Source organism: Coturnix japonica, chromosome 4, assembly GCF_001577835.2.
Source record: "Coturnix japonica isolate 7356 chromosome 4, Coturnix japonica 2.1, whole genome shotgun sequence".
NCBI lineage: Eukaryota > Metazoa > Chordata > Aves > Galliformes > Phasianidae > Coturnix > Coturnix japonica.
In genome coordinates this window covers 45,554,290-45,577,088 of record NC_029519.1, presented here as the reverse complement: position 1 = coordinate 45,577,088, position 22,799 = coordinate 45,554,290, and the positions used below count along the sequence as shown (strand labels likewise).

At 43.7% G+C, this 22,799-nt stretch overlaps 1 protein-coding gene across 17 annotated transcripts in view; it reads left to right on the top strand.

The window, feature by feature from the left end:
- Nucleotides 1–22,799, top strand: part of EPHA5 (EPH receptor A5) — a 197,566-nt gene that overhangs the window by 150,140 nt on the left and 24,627 nt on the right. For 12 of the 17 annotated variants that reach the window (XM_015861733.2, XM_015861732.2, XM_015861744.2 and 9 more), the window contains 4 exons: nt 7,751–7,816; nt 14,271–14,338; nt 16,079–16,204; nt 17,327–17,512. In XM_015861733.2, the coding sequence (XP_015717219.1) occupies nt 7,751–7,816; nt 14,271–14,338; nt 16,079–16,204; nt 17,327–17,512 (446 nt within the window). The remainder of the gene's footprint in view (nt 1–7,750; nt 7,817–14,270; nt 14,339–16,078; nt 16,205–17,326; nt 17,513–22,799) is intronic. The other 5 variants (XM_015861738.2, XM_015861745.2, XM_015861739.2 and 2 more) reach the window with 1 other exon arrangement.

The window sequence follows — 22,799 nt, the reverse complement described above, 5'->3', positions numbered from 1 at the left end:
TTATCGCTCTTTATCCCTCGACATATTTGTAAAGCCCTTGACTGCTATGGCTGGAGTTTTATCCCCTCCTGCTCTGCTGCCTTAATCTTCCTGCATGAAACTCAGCTGTAGGCTTCTGGGAGCTTCTCCATGGTACCACGCTGAGTCTAGAAGGGGCAAGTGCAGGGATTGCAGGTGTTTACTGGTTTACACTCATTTTCTCTGTTACCTGGATGGAGCACCAACCAAAGCAGGCTTGTGGTAGGCCAGCCTGGGAACGAGCCTGATGAAGAAATGGTTAAGGAAGATTAACCTCAATTTGGAACAGCTGCCATCCCACTTTGACACAGGCCTTGGCCTGAGACTGCCATTGCAGACCTACAGGTACTACATCTCCATGCCTTGTACTATCTCCAGGGAACAAAAGAATAACTAGGTCCATTTTCAGATTTTTAATCCTTCTGTTGGACTGGGAAGAAACCAGTCTCTCTGCTTGAGATGGTAGAGGAGCCTCCAGTGCCAAAGTTTGGTCTGTCATTAGAAAATTAGTTTCAACACTGCAGGAGTTCTTGGCCACTTTGAGTTCCTTTGTATTTTAAAGCCTGTCTACTGTGCTGAGTAACTCTTCAAAACAGAAAAATAAACCCCAGAAACCCAGACAGCTGGCAGCCGATTTGAAATTAAAGCGAAACAAAAAATTTGCTCCTGTATGAAAGAAGCAGAAATGCCAATGAAATGTGTCAGTCATGCAGCTTTGCCTTGGATACAGTTTTAAGACAATTCGTGGAGTGACTCCCATGCTGTGACATTGCAGGGATGATAAATGCATTCCAAGTCATAGGATAATCCCTTTCTGAAGCTGTTAACCTGTTTTTGTTTCTGGAAGACTTTCCTCTATCTTTAGAGAGGTTATGTGTTCCAGCGCTTAGTACTAGGGAGTTAAATTTCTTTTCTATTTCCTTCTTATAATTACTTTTAGAAAAACAGACATTTTGAACTCCAGGATTTGCTCCAGCTCAAATCACGCTGCTTTCCATGTCAAGCAAGCTGTGAAGAGTCCAAGCACTTTCTCTTCTCTGCATAATGTGGGAGGGCAGGTACCATCCAACAGCAAAGCTACAAGAGAAACCTCTCAGTTTGCTGCAGTGAGGACATAGGCCAGCCACTACTGCAAATGAGCACCTCATCTCTGGCTCCATGCTGTTCCTGAGCACCATGGGAGTTCTTAGGCACCTCAGAATTAGGATATTGCTCTCTAAGATGTTTTATGGTATATCTCTTTGTACTAGCCCTCCCACGTGCTGGGCAAAAGCAAGCATCTCAGGAGGCAGGGCACTGAGAGCACTTTGGGGAACTGGCAGTAGAGTGTAGGGACTTGAGAGCAACCTTCCTCATGCTCGCAATTCAGAAAGTAATTTCCTAGCAGTAGGCCTCGGGAATTTGCTGGCTCCACAGGCTTTTTATTTTCTGCAGAGGCCCTGGAGGCAGAAGTTTCCACACCTCTTCCCTTTTTGCTTTCAAATATCTCTATAGCTTCTCACTTCTTTTGAACAAATGTAAATAACAGCTTGGCATTTCCCGTTGGCTGCTGGCCCTAAACCAAAGGTCAACTGAACGTTAGTCACAGTGGCATTTCCACAAGCCAGCGTCCATCTGTGGAAATGAGCTTTGTTTCTGAAGCTGGAGGTTCCTGGGAATTTGAAACTGAATGCGCTTTGCCCTACACAATTAAGCTGCATTTCCGAGCTGATGTACTTGCAGATGCTCAAGAAAACGCTTCCTGTAAATAATGCGTCCTCTGACCAAGGTCATAAATACCGCTAAGCAAAATAGCTAGGAACCGTTGAAGTCTCCTGCTCTGTGCATCAAGGGCATATTAATTATATAACAATCAGGGCTACAAATCAAAGAGATTCACTAAATCAGACTGTGCTCATCTAGGCAAAAAAAAGAAAAGTGGATTGAAAATCTATTAAACCAGAAACAAGTGTTACATTAAAGAACATAGAGTGACTATCTTTGTTTTCTTAGGAATGTGTTATTCCCAACAGCAGAATACATTTTACAGATACAGGAGAGCTAAATTTTGCTTTTTTAGCAATGCTTGAATCCATTACGACTTGCATTGTTGTATCTAATTGAAGTATATAGTTATCTAAAATTGTTAGACTTTTGCTTCAGACAACACCCGTAGCTAAGATGCGTGCTACATATTGCAAGGGGAATAAGGTGCTGCATCTGTTGTTGTGCAGCCCTCAAATGCTACAAATCCAGACAGGAGGTGAGGCACAGCCCAGACAAAGCAGGTTTCCATCAGACTGGGAGGGAGACCAACAGCTCCAGAGCAGTTTTCCCTGCGTTGTCCTTCGGGCGCTGTTTACAAAACTGAAGGGATATTGGGGTCAGTCTTCAGAGACTGCAGCTCCCTGTGGTCCTCCAGGCAATAGAGCTTTGCAACAGTAAACAAAGGAATGAGCTTTTACAGAGTAAAATGGGAATGCTATTAGGTCAGTGCTAAGCATGTTTGTGAAAGCTGCTCAAAATAACCAAGAATTGTACTGTGCATCTGCATTTATAGCCAGCTACCCATTGTGGTTGACTTTTCAATCGAAAGTGATCTCCCAAAGAACTGGACAGAGGTTTTTATAGAACTTAAGAGAAATAAATTTGAAGCAGCAAAAATTGCCCATCTCCCTGTGCTGTGCATACATAGAAAGACACTTCTGGCAAGAAACTAGCTTTGGAAAGACAAAGCAAAGACAAATCTTCCCACCTGGGTATTGGCAATTAGAAGCTTCTGCACCAGAGTATCCATCCTTGACCTTAGCTGATTTAGACTTTTAAATATCAGCCCCTGTGGTGGCAGAGGGCTAGTTTCTGGACACAAATATGTGCATCTTGTTAAAAAGTGACTTTCATAGAGTACGGAGGTTGAGAGGACTGTGGTGTATGTCGCAGGTCCCAAGCCAGCGTGTGCAGCCTTCTGTGATGTGGAAGGTCAAAATGAATTTTTCCACAGCCCCCTCCTGACTCACCACGTCTTTTTCCAAGATGTGTCAGGGCTTAAAATAGTTCACTTCTTCAATATTTCCATAGGAAACAGGAGACAGGTTGTACATAACATTTTTCATAGAGAGAATTTTTCCGGCGTGAGTCACAGTTTTTGTTAGTTGTGACTTTAAAGAGGATTTTATCTCTACATTCCTGCCTATTCTTCCTTCTTCCTACAGGACATTGTCTCCCATGATTTGTAGTCATTTAATTGATAGTACCTGTTGCCAAATATCCCCTGTAATCCATCTGGAAACAGGAAGGATTTTGCTGCAGAAACTATTGCTCTTGCCAATTCAAGATTCCCATCCACCAAGAGGAGGCAGGGTGTAGTGCCACCTGCTTTTGGGTCAGCATTTTTACTATCCCCATCACATTAAGAGTTTCTTTGCTCTTTTTTCTCACCTTTTGCAGGAGAGGAGTGTTAGCAGCATTGTTACTCAGAATCCCTCTCCAAAAAAGAAGCACTCGGGTCCTTTCCTTTCTCCACAGGCTGATGCCATCCCAGAGCTGGAGTGGAAATCTGCTGCCCATAGTCCTTACATCTAATGTCTTGCCTCTGGGCTACCTTGATCTGTTTGGCCACTTTGCTTGCTCCAATACCTTATTTCTTTTTCCTTCTGAACACCTGTGGGGTTAGTACAAACACACAGCAAGCCAGTCTAAGTTGCTGCAGTTTAGAGAAGGACTTAGGGACCCAAGCTAATCTGCTTTCAGATGACCTTGGCTTGGTCAGTAATTAAGCTCCAAGAATGTATGAATTATTCCAGTAATAGCTGAGGGAATGACAGAAGTACCAACACAAACAGAAAACTGATTGGCATGAGCTCTGTCTGATCAGAGAAATGTGGGAGAGTACAGCAAAAGCTCCTTATCCAGATGATGCTTTTGATGGCATTGTGGAAGTCCTTTGTCCATTTGGGCAAGAGAGCTGGGGTGCCTTTCAAGCTGAAAATGCAATTTGACTCAAGTGGTGGCAGCTCCAAGTTGCTGCCAAATGCTGATGAAAGCCCTGTATGTGCATGTTTTGAAGTTTTACAGTGTCTCTCTTGGCTGTGGAGTGGGTAGAGGATGAAGAAGATCAGGCTGTTGTCCCGCTGCTTCACAGGATATGTGAACACTCCATTCTCCTTTGGACACTAGATGTAGGAAGTGTGATCTCTCCTGGATGCACATCATGTTGCAGCACTTGGCCTTTTATCTGCTGAAAAGGTTGTGTGTGCACTTTCTGTGGCCTCTGAGTGTAATGCAAGGGATGTTTCCAAGTGTACTTCCTTTCCCTGGAAGTGTCGCTCTCTTTTCCCATAGCAATTGTGCATATATTGCCTGCTTGGACTTTTGCATTCTCAGTTATTGTCTGTCACTAAGAGACATGCCTTAATATGTGAACTATAAATAACTCAGTAGGAAGAGGAGGTGCCTCCTTAAACGTTATATAGGTCTGGGCTAGGTAAGTATAAGTATATTCTCTGCAGTTGGCAGTGAGCATTGATGTTTCTCTGGTGACTGAAGCGAGCACGTTGATTGTGGAGATGCTTGGTGCAGAGCTGGCATTCTGATTTGGAGATGCAGGGAATAATCATGAGCATTGCTCAAGGCTGCAGGAAGGATTAGAAAAATCTTCCCAGAAATCCTCAAATATTGTGGTTTCTAATCACAAACCTCTAAAGAACATCCCATTAGAGCAACTTATTAAAAGCAGCAGATGAGGCTTTCATTTATCATGACTCCAAGTCTTCAACTTATAACTTTTTTAAGCCTCAGCTCTGTACGGCAGTCTCACTGAGATGCATCTAGAAATTTAGTTTAATTCCAAATGCTGTCTGGGTGATCTGAAGACCTGTGGTAAATTAATTACATTGATTGAAGGCACAGTTGTTGGGGCCTATCTTATATATTTCATTAGCAAAACATATAGCTCAGGATTTGAAACAGTGCCAGGGGTGTTCAGTACTCCTAGCACAAGTTTATTAAAAGTTCATGCTCTGGGCGCTTGGGCTTGCAAACCACATGAGCATGAGTGGGGTCACCTTTGCTGGAGCTGGAGAACTGTTAGTTTTGCCTGTCCAGGATCACTGAAAATGGTAGTTGGGTCGAGCCAAGAAGCTGGGCCATGCTGGCAGACCCAGCTCTCCCAGCGGTGATCTAAGAGCTGTGTTGCAGGCCTGGGTTTCCCAGCCTGGTCTCTGACCATCTGCAGCCATTCCCCAGTAAGCAAGGCTCCAAGCATTCAAAGCCAGCCTGACACCTGTAAACGCTGCTGCTTTCTTTCACAGAAAAGGAGTTTAACTCTGCAGGTGTTCTCTCAATAATGTTCCTTGTTTTCCAGAAACATCATCTGTTAACCTTCAGCAAATCTGAGGGACCCCAGCCATCTGCTGGAGCTGAGGAATAGCCCCCACAAGCTCTCCTTGTGCTTTGCTGGTTGGTTCAGTAAGGCTGGAGGAGACAATATGTATGTACAGGTAGTTTGAGGTCCTTGGGTCTGAACACTTCCCAATAAAGGTCTGCTTGCTGGTTAAAGATGTTAAAACCTTGAGGAAGCACAGACATGTTTCACTGCATGGTGATCTCTTACCTTGTCACAGCATTTGATCTTGTCTGGAAAACATTTACTTTCAAATCTTCAGATTCTAAACTAAAAATATCCCCACATGGTGCGAGCAGACCAGGAAATGTTGCTCCTCCTGGGGTGCCCATCAGAGCACGGTGCATGAGGGGTTTGCTGGAGTTTAATGTCCAATTCTGTTGCCCTCGGAATTTTCATATCTTTATCTTAGCCAAATCAAGATGTCCTTTTAACATGAGCAGTAATGAATGCTTTGTGCTGTCAGGTTTAAGTACTCCATTGACTTACCTCTGCAAGTGCTCCTGGGACTGGAAAGTGAGTTTTGTTGTTCACTGAACCAATTTAGTTTGTTTCTAATAGCTTTAGATTTTCCCTCATGTTATACTTCAGAGTATTTTGACTCAAAGTGACACAGCCACAGCACTGTGTGACCAGAGTGCAGGAGTAAGGTTGTATCAAGGCACACCTCCCTTGCACTTGAGCATTTTTTCTGCCTCTGAAGAGTGCAAGATTTGAAGTATACTGGGTTCAGTGCTGGGAGCAGGTTTTATTTCAGAGCAGCTCGGTTTCTGATGAGGTGCTCGGGTAGTTTTCTTTGTTTCAGAAACTAGTGAGCTCTTTTAACTGTATGGAAGTCATTGCTTTCAGGTTAATTGAACTGTTGTTTCAAAAACCTTCACTTTTGTGCTGAGCAGTGTGGGAATGTCTGGTGACAGCAACTGTTAGAAAATGCCTGAGGGGAGAAAAGGACTCCATGCTAAAATGTATTCTAACTGGGAAGTAGTTATAGTTATCATAGCTGCAGTGATCTTTTAGAGACTTGTCTGCACTGGGATCTTGTGTGGTCGAACCCAGGAAACAGCAGAGTTGACACAAAACAAATTAAGCATTGGTTCCTTCTGGCCTTTTTGGGGCTTTTGAGTCTTGGACATCCCGGGTTAAATTGGATCAAGATATTTAGTGAAAGCTGAGCTTCTTCTATATTAATGACTCCACAACGTGGGGCATTATGAGAATACCAAATATTGTCAATTATAGTGCTTTTTTTTAAAAAAAAAAAAAAAAAAAAAAGATTTTCTGCTTATAAAATGCTGGCAAGTTGTTGTGCTGATGTGAAAGGAGCTTAGAGAGACATTCTTCACCAGTTCTAATTTAAGTAAGCACATAATCCAGTATATAATTCTGTAAATCATTGCATGCCTGAAGTTATTTTGCATCATAATTTAAGATGCTGCAGTTGCAGAATGTTAATTTTGTCTAAATAGGTTATTTTAATGTGTTTAGGCATTGTAGGGTATACTTTAAAACTCAGAATGGCACATTTTTTATTTTTCCAAGAACACGTGATGGTTATAGGAGAAATACTAAAAGATCACCATCTGACTTTAGCTGGGCTATCTGTCTACACTGCTGGGCTTGTGCCTGTGTGTGCTATTGAAGATCTTCCTGTTGTTTCTTCTGCCCTATGTTCCTTTTTTGACTTTAATAGTCTTACTAACTGAATATTGTCCACGGCACGTTCTCTGACAAGGCTGAAGGGCAGTTGTTGAAGTATAGGCTGACGCCAGGCAAATACATACTCTGATAAAGGTAATGGCTTGGCAGTCTCTGAAAGTGAGCCATGAGCATACGGTGCCTTTCAGCTCACCATGCTTTGACTTGATGTGGGTTGGATGCTCTCACACAACTCATAAGGCTTTGCTCCTGCAGATGCTTAACGCACGTGCAAAACACTAGGACTGAGTGAGCTCGTGCATAACGGTCTGCAAAAGCAGGGCTTGCAGTCGTCTACTGCTTTGTATTTTGAAGGTGATAGTATGAGTACTGCACACATGCTTGTGGAAATAGTCACTTTGCCTGCTCCAAGGTATAAGTTTAAGCACATGGGTGACCCCATTAACAGTAATGATGGTTCTTAGGTATGGGAAGCACGTGGTTAATTGTTTTGCAGGACTAGGATCTACCTGATCTTTCCAAGGCATTTTTATCACAGGTAGCCCATGCCATGAAATCCTTGCAGCCCAAAGTGTTAAGAGCCAAATAATTAAAATAGACGGGAAGGAGGGCATATAAAAATGTTGCTAATGTGTTTGGGCATTGCCAGGGCAGTGGAATTATTCCTTATCCTGGGCCTTTTTGTTTGCTTTTCAGTTGCTGCGATCATGGCTGTGGGTGGGCTTCTTCTCTGCGTGCTGTTGCCTATCCGAGCCTAATATGGTCAGTGTTCCTTCCTGCGCTGGCTCCTATTTTGTGTCCCACCTCCATTTTTCTGTGCACAGTCTGCCTCTCCCTTCCTTTCTTGTATTGCCCTGGAAATCACTTTCTCATCTGCCCTCTGCATCCAGCTTGTCTATCTCAACAACTGGAAATAGCATGACCCAAGGCAGTGTGTTCCCCCCAGCAAGAGCAGGGTTCCCAGAGGAAAAATCTGATACATTATCCCATGATCGATCCAGACAACACACTGGAGATGTTATGTGTCATAACAGAGCTTAACATCATGCGTGCTGGACAATTCATCAAATTCTGCTTTCTGTCACCAAAAGTGGGGCATTTGTCCCCTAAAAGGGGTGAAGGGCAGGTGGGTATATACAGGTTATGGCATTTAAAGGCATGTAATGTGCATGTCAGTGGAACGAGCTGTATGTCATTGGTCTGATGACATGGTGCAATTTGCAGCGATATGTCCTGGCAGCTTTGGGCATATCTCTGCGGGCGCTGGGAGCTTGGGTGTGTGTGCTGCATGCTGCCATGTTCTGCCACCACCTCTTGTCAGGCTGCCTCACCAGTTTCTGCTCTTTTATACTCTCCCCTCTTTTCCAACTCATCAAAGGAAGTGTGAGTTTAATTTCTCTTGGTTTGACTGGATGTGCATTGAGCTGCTCCCTGGAAGGAAAAGTGTTTTTGATCTCTGAATCAGCTGTAAGCTCAGCCTGCTAGGAGTCTTGCAAAATCTCCCCTGTTGAATACCTCCTTGAGATCATCGAAGTGCCAAGATGCCCTACTCCCTTGTTAAGCTCTGAAGGTTTTGCAGTAAAGCTGAGTGAGACATGTGAAGTTGTTCTACTGTGTTTCCTGGGGGATGCTGAGGCTCTGCATGATGTCAGCAGGCTTATGGTCTCTGGTAGTGAAACATAGCTGTCACCAAATTGGACCATTTCTGCGTCCTTTAGTGCAATATTTTGGGGTATCTTTAAATTGGTTTTCATGACTACTGAGTGCTTAGGAGCAGCAATAGCAAGCTCAACTGCTCAGCTTGAAGGGTGTGACTGCAAAATGCTGTTCTGATGTGTTTTTCAGCCATAAACCTCCTGGTATTTCTATTTTCTGTCATGCCTGTGCCACCAATGCACAAGTGGTCCCTTTTTGGGATTTGTGCTTCAGATTTCCTCAGCTAGGACCACAGGAAGAGAGGGGCTGCAATGGAAGTATTGGAAATGTCTCCTCAGAGGAACAGAGCATGAACAGAACAGGAATGAACTGAACAGTTTTGAATAGAGAGATGTGCAGGGAACAGTTGGCTGACCTGGAAAATACTCTCCACAAGTTTCTTCCTAAGCTGCAGAGAATAATGTGGCGACAAGCTGCTGTTCTGGGAGGGGAAACGGGAGAAGTGACTTCAAGGCACGGATGTCATCAACTGTGCTATAGGAAGGCATGACAACCTTTCTAAAGAGATTTATGGAGATCACTTCCTGCAAGAGGAGGAAGCAGTATCTTGTTTAATTGTTTATGTGCTGATTTAGGAAAGCAAAGAGTCATTCAGTCCAAAGGCAGGGAAAGACTAAAGACAAAAAATACCACTACTGGGACTGCAGAACTTCCTTTGTAAGGTGTCCAAATTAGTTGGAGGTCAGCTGCAGGACTGCACAGTGGAGGGGGGAGAGAAATTGAGAAGCAGCCCTTAGGAAGGGAACCTGCCCTGGTTCCCCTTGGGCCAGTCATCTGCAATGTCTTTGACCTGAACTGAAGGTCGTAGCTCACCATCTCACAGTCTTTTACTGCTCTTTCAATCTCATTCTCTAAATTATAGGTCTTTGAGAGTAGGTAGAGGAGGAGCTGAATGAGTCACATTCCCAGCTACGTGTCTTGCTGCAGATTACTCGTGGTGAAAGCTTGGTCCAGTGTAATGGAAGTAACTCATTACAGATACCTCATGAAAAAAAGCAGGAGGAAAGTGGATAGAAAAATAGGAGACAACTTTCAGTATGAAAAAATGTTCATTTTACAATAGTCCCTTGAATATTCTCTGGTTTTGTGGTACTAAGTACATTCTCAGTTTGCAAGCAGCAAAGGTTAATGCTGGGCATGGACCAGCATCACTGTAGGAAGGCTTTTTGCCTTTGGCCCTTGATATCAGCATCATTTATCTAGCATAAAACTATCTGCCCTACTAGCTATTGTCTTCACACAAGCAGAGGAGGCAGGATCTTGGCCAGATGTACAGAGCCCTGTTTGTTTGTTCCTCTGGATGGAACACTGTCCTGCCCTGCAACACGTATGCAGCCTTATTGCTTTAACATCTTAGAAAAATAGCCTGAACTGAGAACTAACCCCTTGTAAACAACAACTTTGGGGTCCTTGCAAAACTCTTGTAAAATGACAGCTTGAGGTGGGTTGGGTGCACTCTTTGAAGTAGACTTACAGTAAAAGAAATGCTTCTGAGTGAAGGTCTGACCCCTGAAAAGCAAGTGGGGATTCGTCTCTGTTTCAGATAAGTACAGTGGGTTCATTTGTCTTGTCCGTAAGGGACAGAATACACATATAAATCTCTGCAGGAATGGGACAGCAGTTTGCATGCTGCTTCAGGACACAGACTGTGTTATGGTACTGGCTGCACCTAGCAAAGTGAGGTCCCTTTCCACTCTGAAGACTTCTAAATGTTATCCTCATGTTTCAGTGATACTTTGGCCATGTGCTGAAGTGCTTTAGCATTCTACTGTTAACAAAAAAAAAAAGAAAAAAAATAATTACATAAAGACTGCCATATCACCACCCAGGGCTTGAATGTCTGAGATCCAGATACTTTTATGCTTTTAGAGACAGTTCCCTGGCTTTCTTTTGCATGGGTTTTGAACAGAGTAGTGGCCCAAGACAGGGATGTGGAAACTCCTTCCCTTTGGCATGATGTGGCTTTTGTGGGTGCCCCAGGCAGCTGAGGAGCCACACACCACCCAGCAAAGGCATTCTGAAGAGCTCGTTCAGATGCAAGCATCCCAGTCTGTCCAGGGAGAGCAAGCATCTTCCTGCCTCCTCTCTTGACATTGGAAAGATTCTTCTCCGTGGGTTGGCATCATGCGAGGCAGAGGGCATTGGTTTCCCAGCTGGATTCTTCATCTTTCTACCTATCCGTTTTATATTTTATAAACCTATATAAGGAATCATTTTACAACTTCACTCTAATAATCTGCTCCATAAATATTTTATGAGCTGCCTGCCAATCTGCAAGTAGTTTTTAAATAAGACATGACGCTTGAAGAATATTTGAAGTCTCACTTTTTTCCTCTGATACCTTTATTGAAATACACAGAGCTGTGCAAAGAGGACATCTGTTTTCTAGATATAAAAACTGGGACAAATCCACAACAGGAGTAAATGAGCTGAGATCCAGGTGTGCTGCTCAATTCCATTAACTTTTTGGCTGAGTGTCTCCAGCACAGTGGGAGGCAGTGTCAGGATCTTTGTGCTTTCACTGTATGTGATACAGAAAAGATGAAGGAAATCTGTTTTGTATAATGACAATAAGTTGGAGAATGAATCTTCATCAGGAGACTTCAAACTTGCAGCTTTTACGATAAGAATTAAGAGTGAATATGCAGGCAGAAACAGATTATTTTCCCAAAAAAATGAGAGCTTTTTCTATCAAAGAAACATATTAGAAAACCAGAATTTAATGTAATTTTATCTACTAGTTAGATTCACTTACTGAATCAGGACTCCTAATGTGAAATAGCATGTTTTTGTGGGATTTAGGTAGGGAAGAAAGTCAGAAAACTTATTTCTTGTGTGGTATCCAAACCAACTGAAGGTCCAGAATGGAAAAAGTGAGGTTTAGCCCTGGACAGGATGTGTATAGCCTGATTCTCTGGGTAGTTCTATGGAGGGTACAGCCAAAGCCAACTTGTTTGCACAGGTCCTTTAAATGTATCCCTGTGTGGTACAGCAGTGCTTTGCATTATGGTGTGCTTGAACCCTGTATGTTGGTAGTCACACATTCCCTGTCTTTGTCTCCTCCCTCTTGATGAGCAAGATATAGGGTAGTGGTAGAAAGGTATGTTTTATATGAAGCGCTCTAAGTCTGAAGAAGAAATAGGACATTTGCTTGAAAAAGATGAAGAAAATAAATTATTGTTTTTCATATAAGCCAATGTTGGTGTACGTGCTTTAGGTAGAGCAAGGATGAATTGAGGAATTTTGAGTTTTTAAATATACACCGCAAAACCACACTCTCCTTTACATGCACACCCCAGTGCTGAAATTTAGTTCTGCAGAAACCTGATTCAACTTCTGGCAACCTGCAGAACTAAAACGTTGGGGTTGCCAGAAGGGGGAATTGATATTGAGACCTCTGTCTTTAGTTGTTAGGCTTTCAGGGGAGGACGGCACAATGAAGGAGGAGAATCCATTTTCCCCCAGGGATCATAAGCACCAAAATACCCTTTAAAATGACCCTTACTGGGAGGGTCTCAGCATGGGAAGTGGTACTGCTGCTACTAGAAGCAGGAGAAGAGCACTGCCAAGAGCAAAGTGGGGATAACCCACAAGCTGTGTCTCTGGGCTGCTCTTTGCTTCTATGATCGGTTTTGCATTCGGAGCACAATGGTCTCTGCTTGGCTGTGGTTCTGTCACTGCTGCTGAAATTGCACCCTGCATGGATAGCCTGGCTGCTTACTCATTACTCCCTGTGTATAGGCCTTGTCATCTTTGTGCCTGTGCCTCTGCATTGCTTGTCTCTCCCCCCTTATTTTTGCATCGTGTAGCAATCCATTGCCCTCTACTTGCCTCTGTGTTTTCCTGTCTCACCTTGGCACCTTTCGTAGAGGTAAGCCCACGTCCCTGCTGCCCTCCTGGCAGTAACCACGTAGCTCATATTTCTTTGCCCTCCTCAGCCCTCTGGGGCCCTGTGCTGCCAGATCCAGCCTAGCAGCCCGTCCTGCATCCCCTTACCGGGCTTTTTTTTTTAATCATTTCACAGATCTGGTGCCAAAATCCTATAGCCAAAAGGCTGCTCAGCCCCTTGCAACCAGGCAGGCAGCAGTTCACAGTAATAGGACTTCATGCTGAGGGCATGTTTCATGCAGATGCCTATTACCACCTCCTCCTAATTGCAGTTTTGTTTCTGCTAATCATACACTCTTCCTTGCTGTGAGTTATTCTGGAGCATGTGCATGCCCTGTCCCGAAATCCTGGGTCATGAAAGAGAAGTCTCCCAAGTTTCTCAGTTTCAAGTGGCAACCCAAGGCTTTCTGATGGAGGTGTAACACCAGCTGTCCAGCTGTGTGCTGGCTGGCTTCTGAGCGTTGCTTGTGGGTTTTTCACTCATACAAGCAATGTCCCCGTATCTCATGTCCATGTGATTTGCTTTAAGGATTATTCAGTTCCTCTATCCAGTTATTATATTGGATCCTTGGAAACAATGACAGATACGTCTTAATCCTACACACCTCATCCCATACTTTAAAATACATACATGTGTGTGTATACAATGGTTTTCCTTGCCCATGAAGTTACCCTGTAGCTTCCAAAGTGGTTATGGATGTGAAGCAGGTCTCAGAAATGCCACTGAAGCAGCCACTTACTGCTGGCGTGGTGGCATCCCATAGAGAACCAGTGCAAAGGCTGAGGGCTGAGTCAGGGCAGGCAGCCACAGACTGACAGAAAGGTTCTCTGGAGGAGATGTGACTCCCTTATGGCTGCTCACAACTCTATTGTGGGATCCAGCAGCATCCTTGCACTGCCTGGTGCTAACGCAGGCATAAGATAGGTCAGGCAGTGACTGTGTGCCCTCCATCTGACTTGCTGCTGGTCAGAAGGGATTGCATGAATGGTAGCTCCCCTGGTTAAGGTAGGAGTTGTGGAGGAAGCCCAGTCAGAGCCAGGAGTGTGCAGCAAACCCTGGAAGGCAGTGAGCCAACAGGTAGACATTTGTTTTAACCCTATCATTTTGCATGTTATTTTGGCATAAGGCTATTTTTACAATACCAAAAAAAGTTCCAGTTCTGTGCAAATGCAGTGGGTAAAGGGACAGTGCAGCACATACAAGACGGTACCTGCAAAAGCTGGGGTTTGAGCTCTGTGGACTAGGAGATCCCATTTCTGCAATTCTAATGTTCCATCCCATTCCCCTTCCATTGTCCTTCCTGTTCTTGCTTTTTTCTTTATAATAATAGCTAAATTAGATGTATGGCAGAATGGAGTTTTCAGAAGCATCTGTGGGATTTAGAAGCACAAGTCCAATTGAAAGTCAGCGGGCCTTGGGCCCTGAATCCCATTAGGGAAATTGCAAGTAGTTTGATGAGCTAAAACTGGGACAGCAGTGATACGGCCACTTGAGAGGTTGGATTTGTCACTGCTCTGGGTTTTTGTGCTTTGCCCAGCTGAGGTAATGAGGGAGGTTCTGCTATTCCAGAGACAAAAGCACTCTTTTTTGTTGTTTTTGTTTTTTTCCCAGGCGGTGTGGCTACAGCAAGGCTAAACAAGACCCAGAAGAAGAAAAGATGCATTTTCATAATGGCCACAGTGAGTAAAGATCCAACATGGATATATGTGTTTTCTGCCCTGCCTGGTAATGAGAATTACAACTGAGGGTTGGTGTTTTTTTTCAGAACTCATTTTGCTGTTAATTCACAAAAGAATCCAGATAATTCTGTTGTTCAGTAAGCCCCATCTGCCCCTGCTCTAAGCTGCACGGAGGACTGAGCGCAGACTTGAGAGTCGGAACAGTTCTAACTTGTGCCCAGCTACTCACACCTGCACATTCTTTATCCAGGATGGAGCAAACAGAATGCTGTTTGCAGTGGATCAGCCTAAAAAGCCATTTTGGTTTGTTTCATGGCACTGGGATACGCACTGTTACTCAAGATGCTTCTAATTTTGCCTGGCTGGCATTTAACAGCTCTCAGTCTGTGCTCTGGGTGCGTCTGTCCAGAATACTTGTTGTAAACCTTTGCTCCACTCAGGCCAGCCCACAAGTAGCTGTGGGGACTGAGCCCCCGGCTACTCTTTGCCTTGGATGCCTCTGCAAGACATGAGGAATTAATGTTCACTTCTTACTCTTAGGAAGCTTCCAGAAATGCCATTTTAACGACTGTAAGGTAGTCTGAATAAATGAGCCTCTATGGTAATGCTGAGAAGTACATATTGCAATTACTCTCAATCCTTTGGTACTTCCAAAGCCAGCATCTGAAAAACCTTCCTTAATAAAATGTTGTGGGATCTGTGGATTTGTAACAGTAAAGTGCCATTTGGGGTGGAAAAGGCAAATGTATTGTGAGCAAAAGTCAGATTTCCATTAGTGCTATGTAATGAAGGCAGCAGGAAGCAAATCAATTAAGAGCCACTGTGTAATGTAGCTGTCTTATTAGACTGATGAGCATTTCTTCATCTGAGTAGCCTTAATGATTGTCAAAACAAACTTATAATAAAGATAATGAAAATACTTTTTTTCCTCTCGAGTCCTGTAGAGAAAGCCTGGTATTGATTACATTTACACTGGTACAACCCACAGGCTTTGTACTGCAAATATTCTGTTCATTTAAATTTCAGTAACTCCATCTGAAATAATGTGGCTGATTGATTAGTTAATATATGAGTGGTAGGGCATAACTTATTGCAGCTCTCCATCAACTGCCATCCATCTGACTTGCTTTGCAAGTTGTTCCTCAGCATTCTGCATTTTGTACTCTTCTTCCTGGAGTCCCCTTCCTGCAGAAGGGCTGCTCATTTGGGTTGTAACTGGCTGACAGGGCTCGTTCCAGTGCTGTCAAACACCTCAAAGCCTTTATAAACCTTTGCAGTGGGGAGAATTACAGATGAGGCACTACAGTGTGCAGAGGCAGAGCTGCCTGCTCAAGGTCACCCAGGCACTCTCTAACCATTCCTCTGCACTAAGCAAGGTCTCCCGACAGCACAGGTTTGCACCACACCCTGGACCAGCCCGTTGCTCAGCACCAAGAGGAACTTTAAACTGCACGTCTTCCCAGCTGACCAGTGTCATGGGTTTTCCTAAATATGATGAAGATGTGTGTTTGTCACATGTAAACTAAATGTCTTTTCTGAACACACTCACTTGCATGGTGTCTCAAAGCACAGGGCATCCTCGGAGTGCACTCAAAAAGCATTATCTGTTCGTTTTTACAGTAGGAATAGATTTTCCTGCTGCCATGTTTTTTGGCAAGGCAGATAGTGCAAGGGGTAGGAATGGGTGTCATCCTCATCTGCTGTGTCATGTGCTGTTAACACCGTAATTTGTGTTTGCAGTTAAACTGCCTGGTGTAAGAACCTACATTGATCCCCACACCTACGAGGACCCTAATCAAGCTGTCCACGAGTTTGCCAAGGAAATAGAAGCTTCGTGTATTACCATTGAAAGAGTTATCGGAGCCGGTATGGAAATGTGTTTTGTGACCCCTAGCAGTGCGGAGGGCTGATGTTTATAACATTAGAAACCAGAAAAGGGCTGTGAAATATTTGTGCTGTTAGGCACTTTGCAAGGTATGTGGAGCATACCTTTGTTCCAGCAGAGGCCTGGGACAAATCTGCCATTGACTGTAGTTTTGAATTTCAGTGACTGTGTTAAAAATGGCAAAAAACAGGCAAGTTTGGACTGAGCTGAGTGAATGCTAAGGGAAATTAGTCACTTAATGTTCAGATTCTTTTGCACCACTTTCATCTTTTTCTCCTTGTCGATTAAAGCAAAAATAAAGATTGAAAGTTCATCTGATATTTTTTAAAAAGGGGGAAGGACAAATGCAAGCACAAACTCAAGTCCAAAGCATTTAATTCCCATGGTTAAAAGACTAAGTTTCCATTTCTGTTCAAGTTAAGCTGTGTGTTTGGATTCACATCTAACAGCGGGAATATCTGTCACCCTCTGATACCGTGTCTTTAAAGATAATTTACTGTTCACAAGGAAAAATAAACATTTAGGCTACCTCTAAAAAAAGGTAGTTGTAAAATTGGAAAGAGTGCTCAGTCCATAAAAATGTATGTTGCTGTGAGAGGCCAACAGCATCCCATCTATTCAACTTAGCAAAGGAGGGTTCAGAAGCAACTGGTTTGTGTTTTACAGCTGTCTACACAGAGAATGATACAGCATATGACAGGAGTCTTTCATCTAGTAGGCAAAAGAATCATGAAGTGAGAAAAAAAAAAAAGAACCAACAATGGAATTTGGAACATAGCTCTTTAAATTTCGGAAAATTACATACTGGAACAGCTCACCTTTAGAGTGGGATCAAATCCATTGCCAGGAGTGTTTCATTCAGCTCTGGTTATCTTTCTAAAGAGACTGAGATTTGCAGCTTCCTAGTTTTCTTATGTCTATGGCTTGTGCTGTGCTGGCTGTTTGTGATGTTTATCACTGTGATGTTCTACTTTCCATATTCACAAACGTAGGACAGCCCTGGGTATTTTTGATTAGCTTTCTATAGAAGATAGGCTGCATCCTACAGATATGTGCTCTGCATTCCTTAGGCATACTGTGATCCTTTCTGATTTCCTCTGAAGGTGAATTTGGAGAAGTCTGCAGTGGACGACTGAAACTGCAGGGAAAACGCGAGTTTCCAGTGGCCATCAAAACTCTGAAAGCTGGCTACACGGAAAAACAGAGAAGGGATTTCCTGGGAGAAGCAAGCATCATGGGGCAGTTTGACCACCCCAACATCATCCACCTGGAAGGTGTTGTCACAAAAAGTAGGTGCAGCCGGCTGCAGACTGATGTCTTTGAGTGCTGACTGATGGGAGAGGTGGGGGAGGAAACACTGGGTAACTCACATTTTCAGTGCACGCTTCATCATTTCTCTAAAAGCAGCAAACTCCCTTTGCCTGAAATTTCACATGTAGTAGGTCTGGGAACAGAAATGATGAGAAATATTAACTCCTAAGGTGTAATACACGTGGGCTAAGAGAAAATCCCCATTCAAAGGTCTAAAGTTAATGAAATGGGAGATTATATGCCTGTCTATGTGCAGATGGAGTAGATGGTGGGTACAGGAGTAAGCTTAGGATGCCTGAGGGCCATCAGAGCGTACTGCATGACTTCTGCCTTCCAGATAATTTGGTTGCACCCTCTACTTGAAATGAGGCCACACAGGAACATTTTGAATGCTGGGACACTGAGCCGTCCTCTCAGTGCTTACAGCAGATTCACTTCCTATTCTTGCCTTTATTCCTTTACTTTTGGAACCATGTGAGCTCCAATGTGAGTAAAGAAATGCTAAAACATAGAAAGCAATTTCCCTGACAGGGAAAGGTAGATAATTTTGCTATCAAAAGTCTGGGTAGCCAAACCAAATGATTTCCAGCTATCATATTTTGAGAAACCACTGAAGCAAAGTGCTGGCAGAGGGTAACCATGGGATCTCATGATTGCTCACAGGGGATGTGAGCAAGAATGGAAGTTATCTGAGGTGCCAGAGTGCAGGAAGGGTACAGAGGTGTTATTGCTGTTCTTACTGGAAGCCTGAGAGAATCTGGAGGAGTGAGAGTGTGCATGGATGTCCTCCCACAGACAGACCTGTGGTTTCTCTCTAGCATTTCATAGTTTGCTTTTTTTCAGCCCAGTATTTTCAAGATAGAAATAAGTGTGGATAAGTTATTTGCATCAAAGTTTGTTTTTGTTTTTGTGGGTAATAACTCCTTCATTTACAAATATATTTCAAGTGTATGGAGAAGTTTGTAGCTAGCCTGAGAGACACAAGTCTTACAGGTATGAATGGTGGAAACCCCTTCTGCCTTCATGACTGGTAATGTTAATGTTGGAACTTAGCCACCGCCTTTGAGATGCTGGTATCTGGGGCCACGTGGCTGCTGTTAGTACCAACCATCACTCACCAGAGCCATCTTCTCCAGATTCATCTCTTGTATGTAGCTCTCAGAGCTACAATAAAGAAGATGCAAATGCTGGCTGTCTTTCCTGTTCATATCATCATGTCATACTCTGAATCGATTTTAGTTTGCAGTCAACAGCCTTGTCTTGAAATTGTATTTTCCCAAAACTTTTAAGAAAAAAAAAAAAAAGACAAACATAGGTTTCTCTTACAAAGACATTTTATAAAGGCAGGGAAGGAAAAACAGGGGATGAATTTGGCAACAGTGTGTGTGCTTTCACAGAGCCACAGCCTGTGTGCAACAGTTCTGCCCAGGGGTATGTCCTCGCTGTGTGTCCTGATCTGAGGGACATGTCCCATTGTGAGGCCCACCAGAGCAGCATATGAGAGTCTGACCCCATAGGCTCAGCTGAGCGCTTCAAGTGAAAAGAACCAAATAAATGGAGAGGCCTGTATGTGGGACAAGGGTTGCATGTTAAGGTCTGGAGCTTTTGATTGTGTTAGGAGAATATGAAAGGGTTCATTGCTGAGCCTCACCACATCTGTCTTTCCTGGACAGAAAGTGTCCATTTCTAGCCCTGTAGGGATGTGGGCTGTTGGGCAGGAAGTGAGTGATGTTCACACAGCCATAAAAGCTGCTGCTGACATGGCTGTGAGTCTTTCTGGCTGGCAGGGCCTCGGAAGATGGGTGGGATTCACAGTTAGAGAGAGGATGTGGCTCCCCAGCAAGCAGGTTTTGCTTAAAGCAGACATCAGATTCAAAGGCCCTGGGAGTGCTGGGGGCTTTATAGCCTAAGCTCTGGATTTGTTCTAAGAACTGAAGCTGGGAATAAATGGCAGAGGGGAGCTGAGGACAGCAGTGAGTGCAACCATATGATCTGGCTGTTGTGTTGTTCTACTGGTTGCTCTGGATTTTGGGTGCTTTACTTAAAGATGAGGCAAAAAAAAAAAAAAAAAAAAAAAGGTGTAGAGAAGGAAGAGGTGCTTCATTTCACAGGTTTCCAGAGGTTGTGGTATCCAAGGTAGGATGGATCCAGGTGTTGGCTCCCTGCAGGGGAGAACTCAGTGCTCTAAGTTCTGGTCGGTGCCCTCTCATGTCTGTGCCTATAGGTGTTTCCTTTGCAAAGATATAATCCCAGAGCCAGGATGGGTGTTTGGGAGTGCTGTCTCCCTCCTGAGGTCCTTTGCCCCCACCTTGTATCTCAAGTAGGTCTTCATCTGTGCTTCTGGAGCTGTTCTCCTTTACACACAGCCTGAGGAGGGGAGACTCAGCAGTTACTCAGCCCACCTCTTCTCCAGTCCCTCTTCCAAAATAGACTGAAGTTTTCCATATGAACTGTGGCAGCTTATCGGGAACAGGTCAGAAACCCTTTTTCTCCTCGCTGGAGCAGATCCACTTCTAAATTGGACTTGGAGCAAATGGAGTTTGAACATACCAAAACAACTCCATGAATCCCAGACTATAATTCTGTCTCTGAGTACTTTTTATCTTCTCTTCCTGCTTAGCAGTTGAGTCACTGCCCTATTGTAGATTCAGAATTTTAGGGTAAAATGTCTTTGATGCATCATGATTTACTTCAGACGTAAATTAAGTTAAACCGAATTAATCTGTTCTTAATTCTGAATGAGAATATTCATGCGGAGCCTCAGTGCCATTTAACTAATTACTTCAAATTCCCACCTTTAGTTAATTTGGATTAATTGTCTTCATTGTGCCCATGCAGACAAGCCCTTAGCTATTTCTGTGTTACAGTGGCAACAGTCCTGTTTTCATTAGCATTCCATTTCATTGCTCTGACAATGTGTACATGGGTAGGAATGACATCTGCACACATTTCGTGGCCCTGAACCACCAGCAGGAGGGATTCCTGCTGTCAGAGCATCAGACCGGCACATTAGAAGGGCCAGTCTTTACTTTTAATTTATTTTGGTTAAAAGTTAATCTGTTTGTGTCCTTATTTCCATGCTCTTGGATATGGGAGTAATTTATTTCACAATTAGTGTCAACCTGCAGCCATCAGATAATGAAACATAAGTGCAGAAATCTTCTTTTATTTTCTCAGATGGAAACCCGAGGCAGGATCCTGCAGGAGGTTCCTAGGGGCATTGAGGTGACAAGATGCCAGTCTTGCTGCAGTGCGGACTTTATGTATTAGAGATAAGGGCCCCATTCCGCAGTTGCTTTGCAGCAACTCGTTAGACTGGGCACATCAGAAATGGCAGCATGCTCTCTGTGGAGATTGTATGATAGGTGGCGTAAAGAACCTGGGTTTTACCTTAAATCACTCATCAGTGATGCAGAGAAACACCTTGCCAGTGCATGTACAGTCAAACAGCAGCAGCTTCACTTCACTGCTTCTCTGTTTTTCCTCACTGAAAACAAAACAACTAAAAGAACCCCAGCAACTTGTGAAGATTAACATGATGGGAATCTGCGCTGCTGAGAGCAGGGGTAAACTTTTGTGGAAGAAGAAAACGTGCATTTGAAGGTTCACATCCTTGTGGCCAGCTGCAACTGTTCTCCTGGCACCAGCATCAGCACTTCCTTCTCTGGCTCTGCTGTCTGCACACATCACCATGCTGCATTCATGCAATCCCAGAATGCTTTTTTAGTGTAAAAAGAGAGTGTGTACGTGGGATTTTCCTCCTCAAGCACAGGGTCCATTCTGTGCACTGAGCTCTGCATAGACTGAAGTTTGCCATCCTTGAAGACAGGGCTTGCAGTGTTTGGGGAACACGATATTATTATTCCTGGCCCCAGAGTGCAGCTCTCATTTCAAAAATAATACTTGTGGTGAGCTCTGAGCTCAGACAATAGCTGTGATAAGAGCTGAAAGAATGGAGGCAGCACAAGTCCCTTTTGCTTCATAGGTAGGGTCTGCACAACGGCAAGAGCTCTGATTGACAAGTTCACAATTATCTTTATTATGTAGATAATTAAACAGTAAATTAGGCAAATGGTTAACGTAGTGGGAAAGTGGGAAGATTAAGATCGGTCTTAATGGTAGAATATGAACTGATTTTAGGAGCATTTACCTCCGTGTGCATGTTATGACATGTGGCAGCTCTCGTTGATCGTTTCGACAAAAGACACTTATAATGCACTTTACGAATAATTGACAGCTCCTCTTTTGTCTGTGCTTCATGCTAGCTAATGCAAATTGATTTGAATAAAAAATAATTTACATGTTCTTATAAGATTTCATTGAATTTACAAGGGCTGGAGCACACCACATTAATTATTGCTATGCCACTGTGGCAAGCTAGCGAGAAATTAGATATAAAAACTGAGCAAAAACTATATATATAATTACCATTAAAATGACTCGGGCATGAAAATTAATCAAATGGATTTTGAAAAACATTATTATTCCTGTCAACAATGGGAGGCCAGGCCTTTTGTTAAGAACTTTTGTTTTGATCCTTTTTTATTTTTTTTAACTACTGCACCGAATCAATACAGCACACATCTTGGGAAGAGATCTGGTTATTATTTAGGGAAGGTGAAAAGGAATCGGCACAGCAAAGAGCTTCCTGAAATTGTAATTGCAGTCAGGCTGCCGGTGCCTCCCTGCATGCAGACCCGCTGCTGGTGTTAACCCAACGTCTGCCCTGCAGCATGCTGTGCCCTCTGCTCTGGGATGTAACCAAAGGAGGGTGCATGAGCTCCATGCCGGCGCCAGGGAGCAGTGGGTGTCCCAGCATATCCACCAGGAGTGGGTTGTATGGAGGTCAGCGTGGAGCTGGAGAAATGGCATCTGGTCCCATGCTGGGGGGGCTGATTGACAGCTTTGTTCTTCTTGTACATAGAAACCTCCTAATTTCCACTGCCACTCGCTCTATGCTTATTTGCTTTTGTCCTGCAGCATTAATATTCCTTTTCATATTTCCAGAGGTATTTACAGGGATGGTCACATGGGATTTCTTGAATTACACAGGGTGTAATCCCATCCTTTCCTGGCCTTGATGGTTATCACACTCAGATAGATACTTCAGATCATTCCGGTTGCTCCTGTTGTGCTCATGTAGTTACTTCAGAGTGGGGAGGCTATAGTATTGCCGTGTGCATTTTGGCTCTGCTGGGGCAGCTGTCAGGGCTGTAGGGCTGTCAGGGTTCAGCTCATAACCTCTTTCACAAATGCCATCTAAAC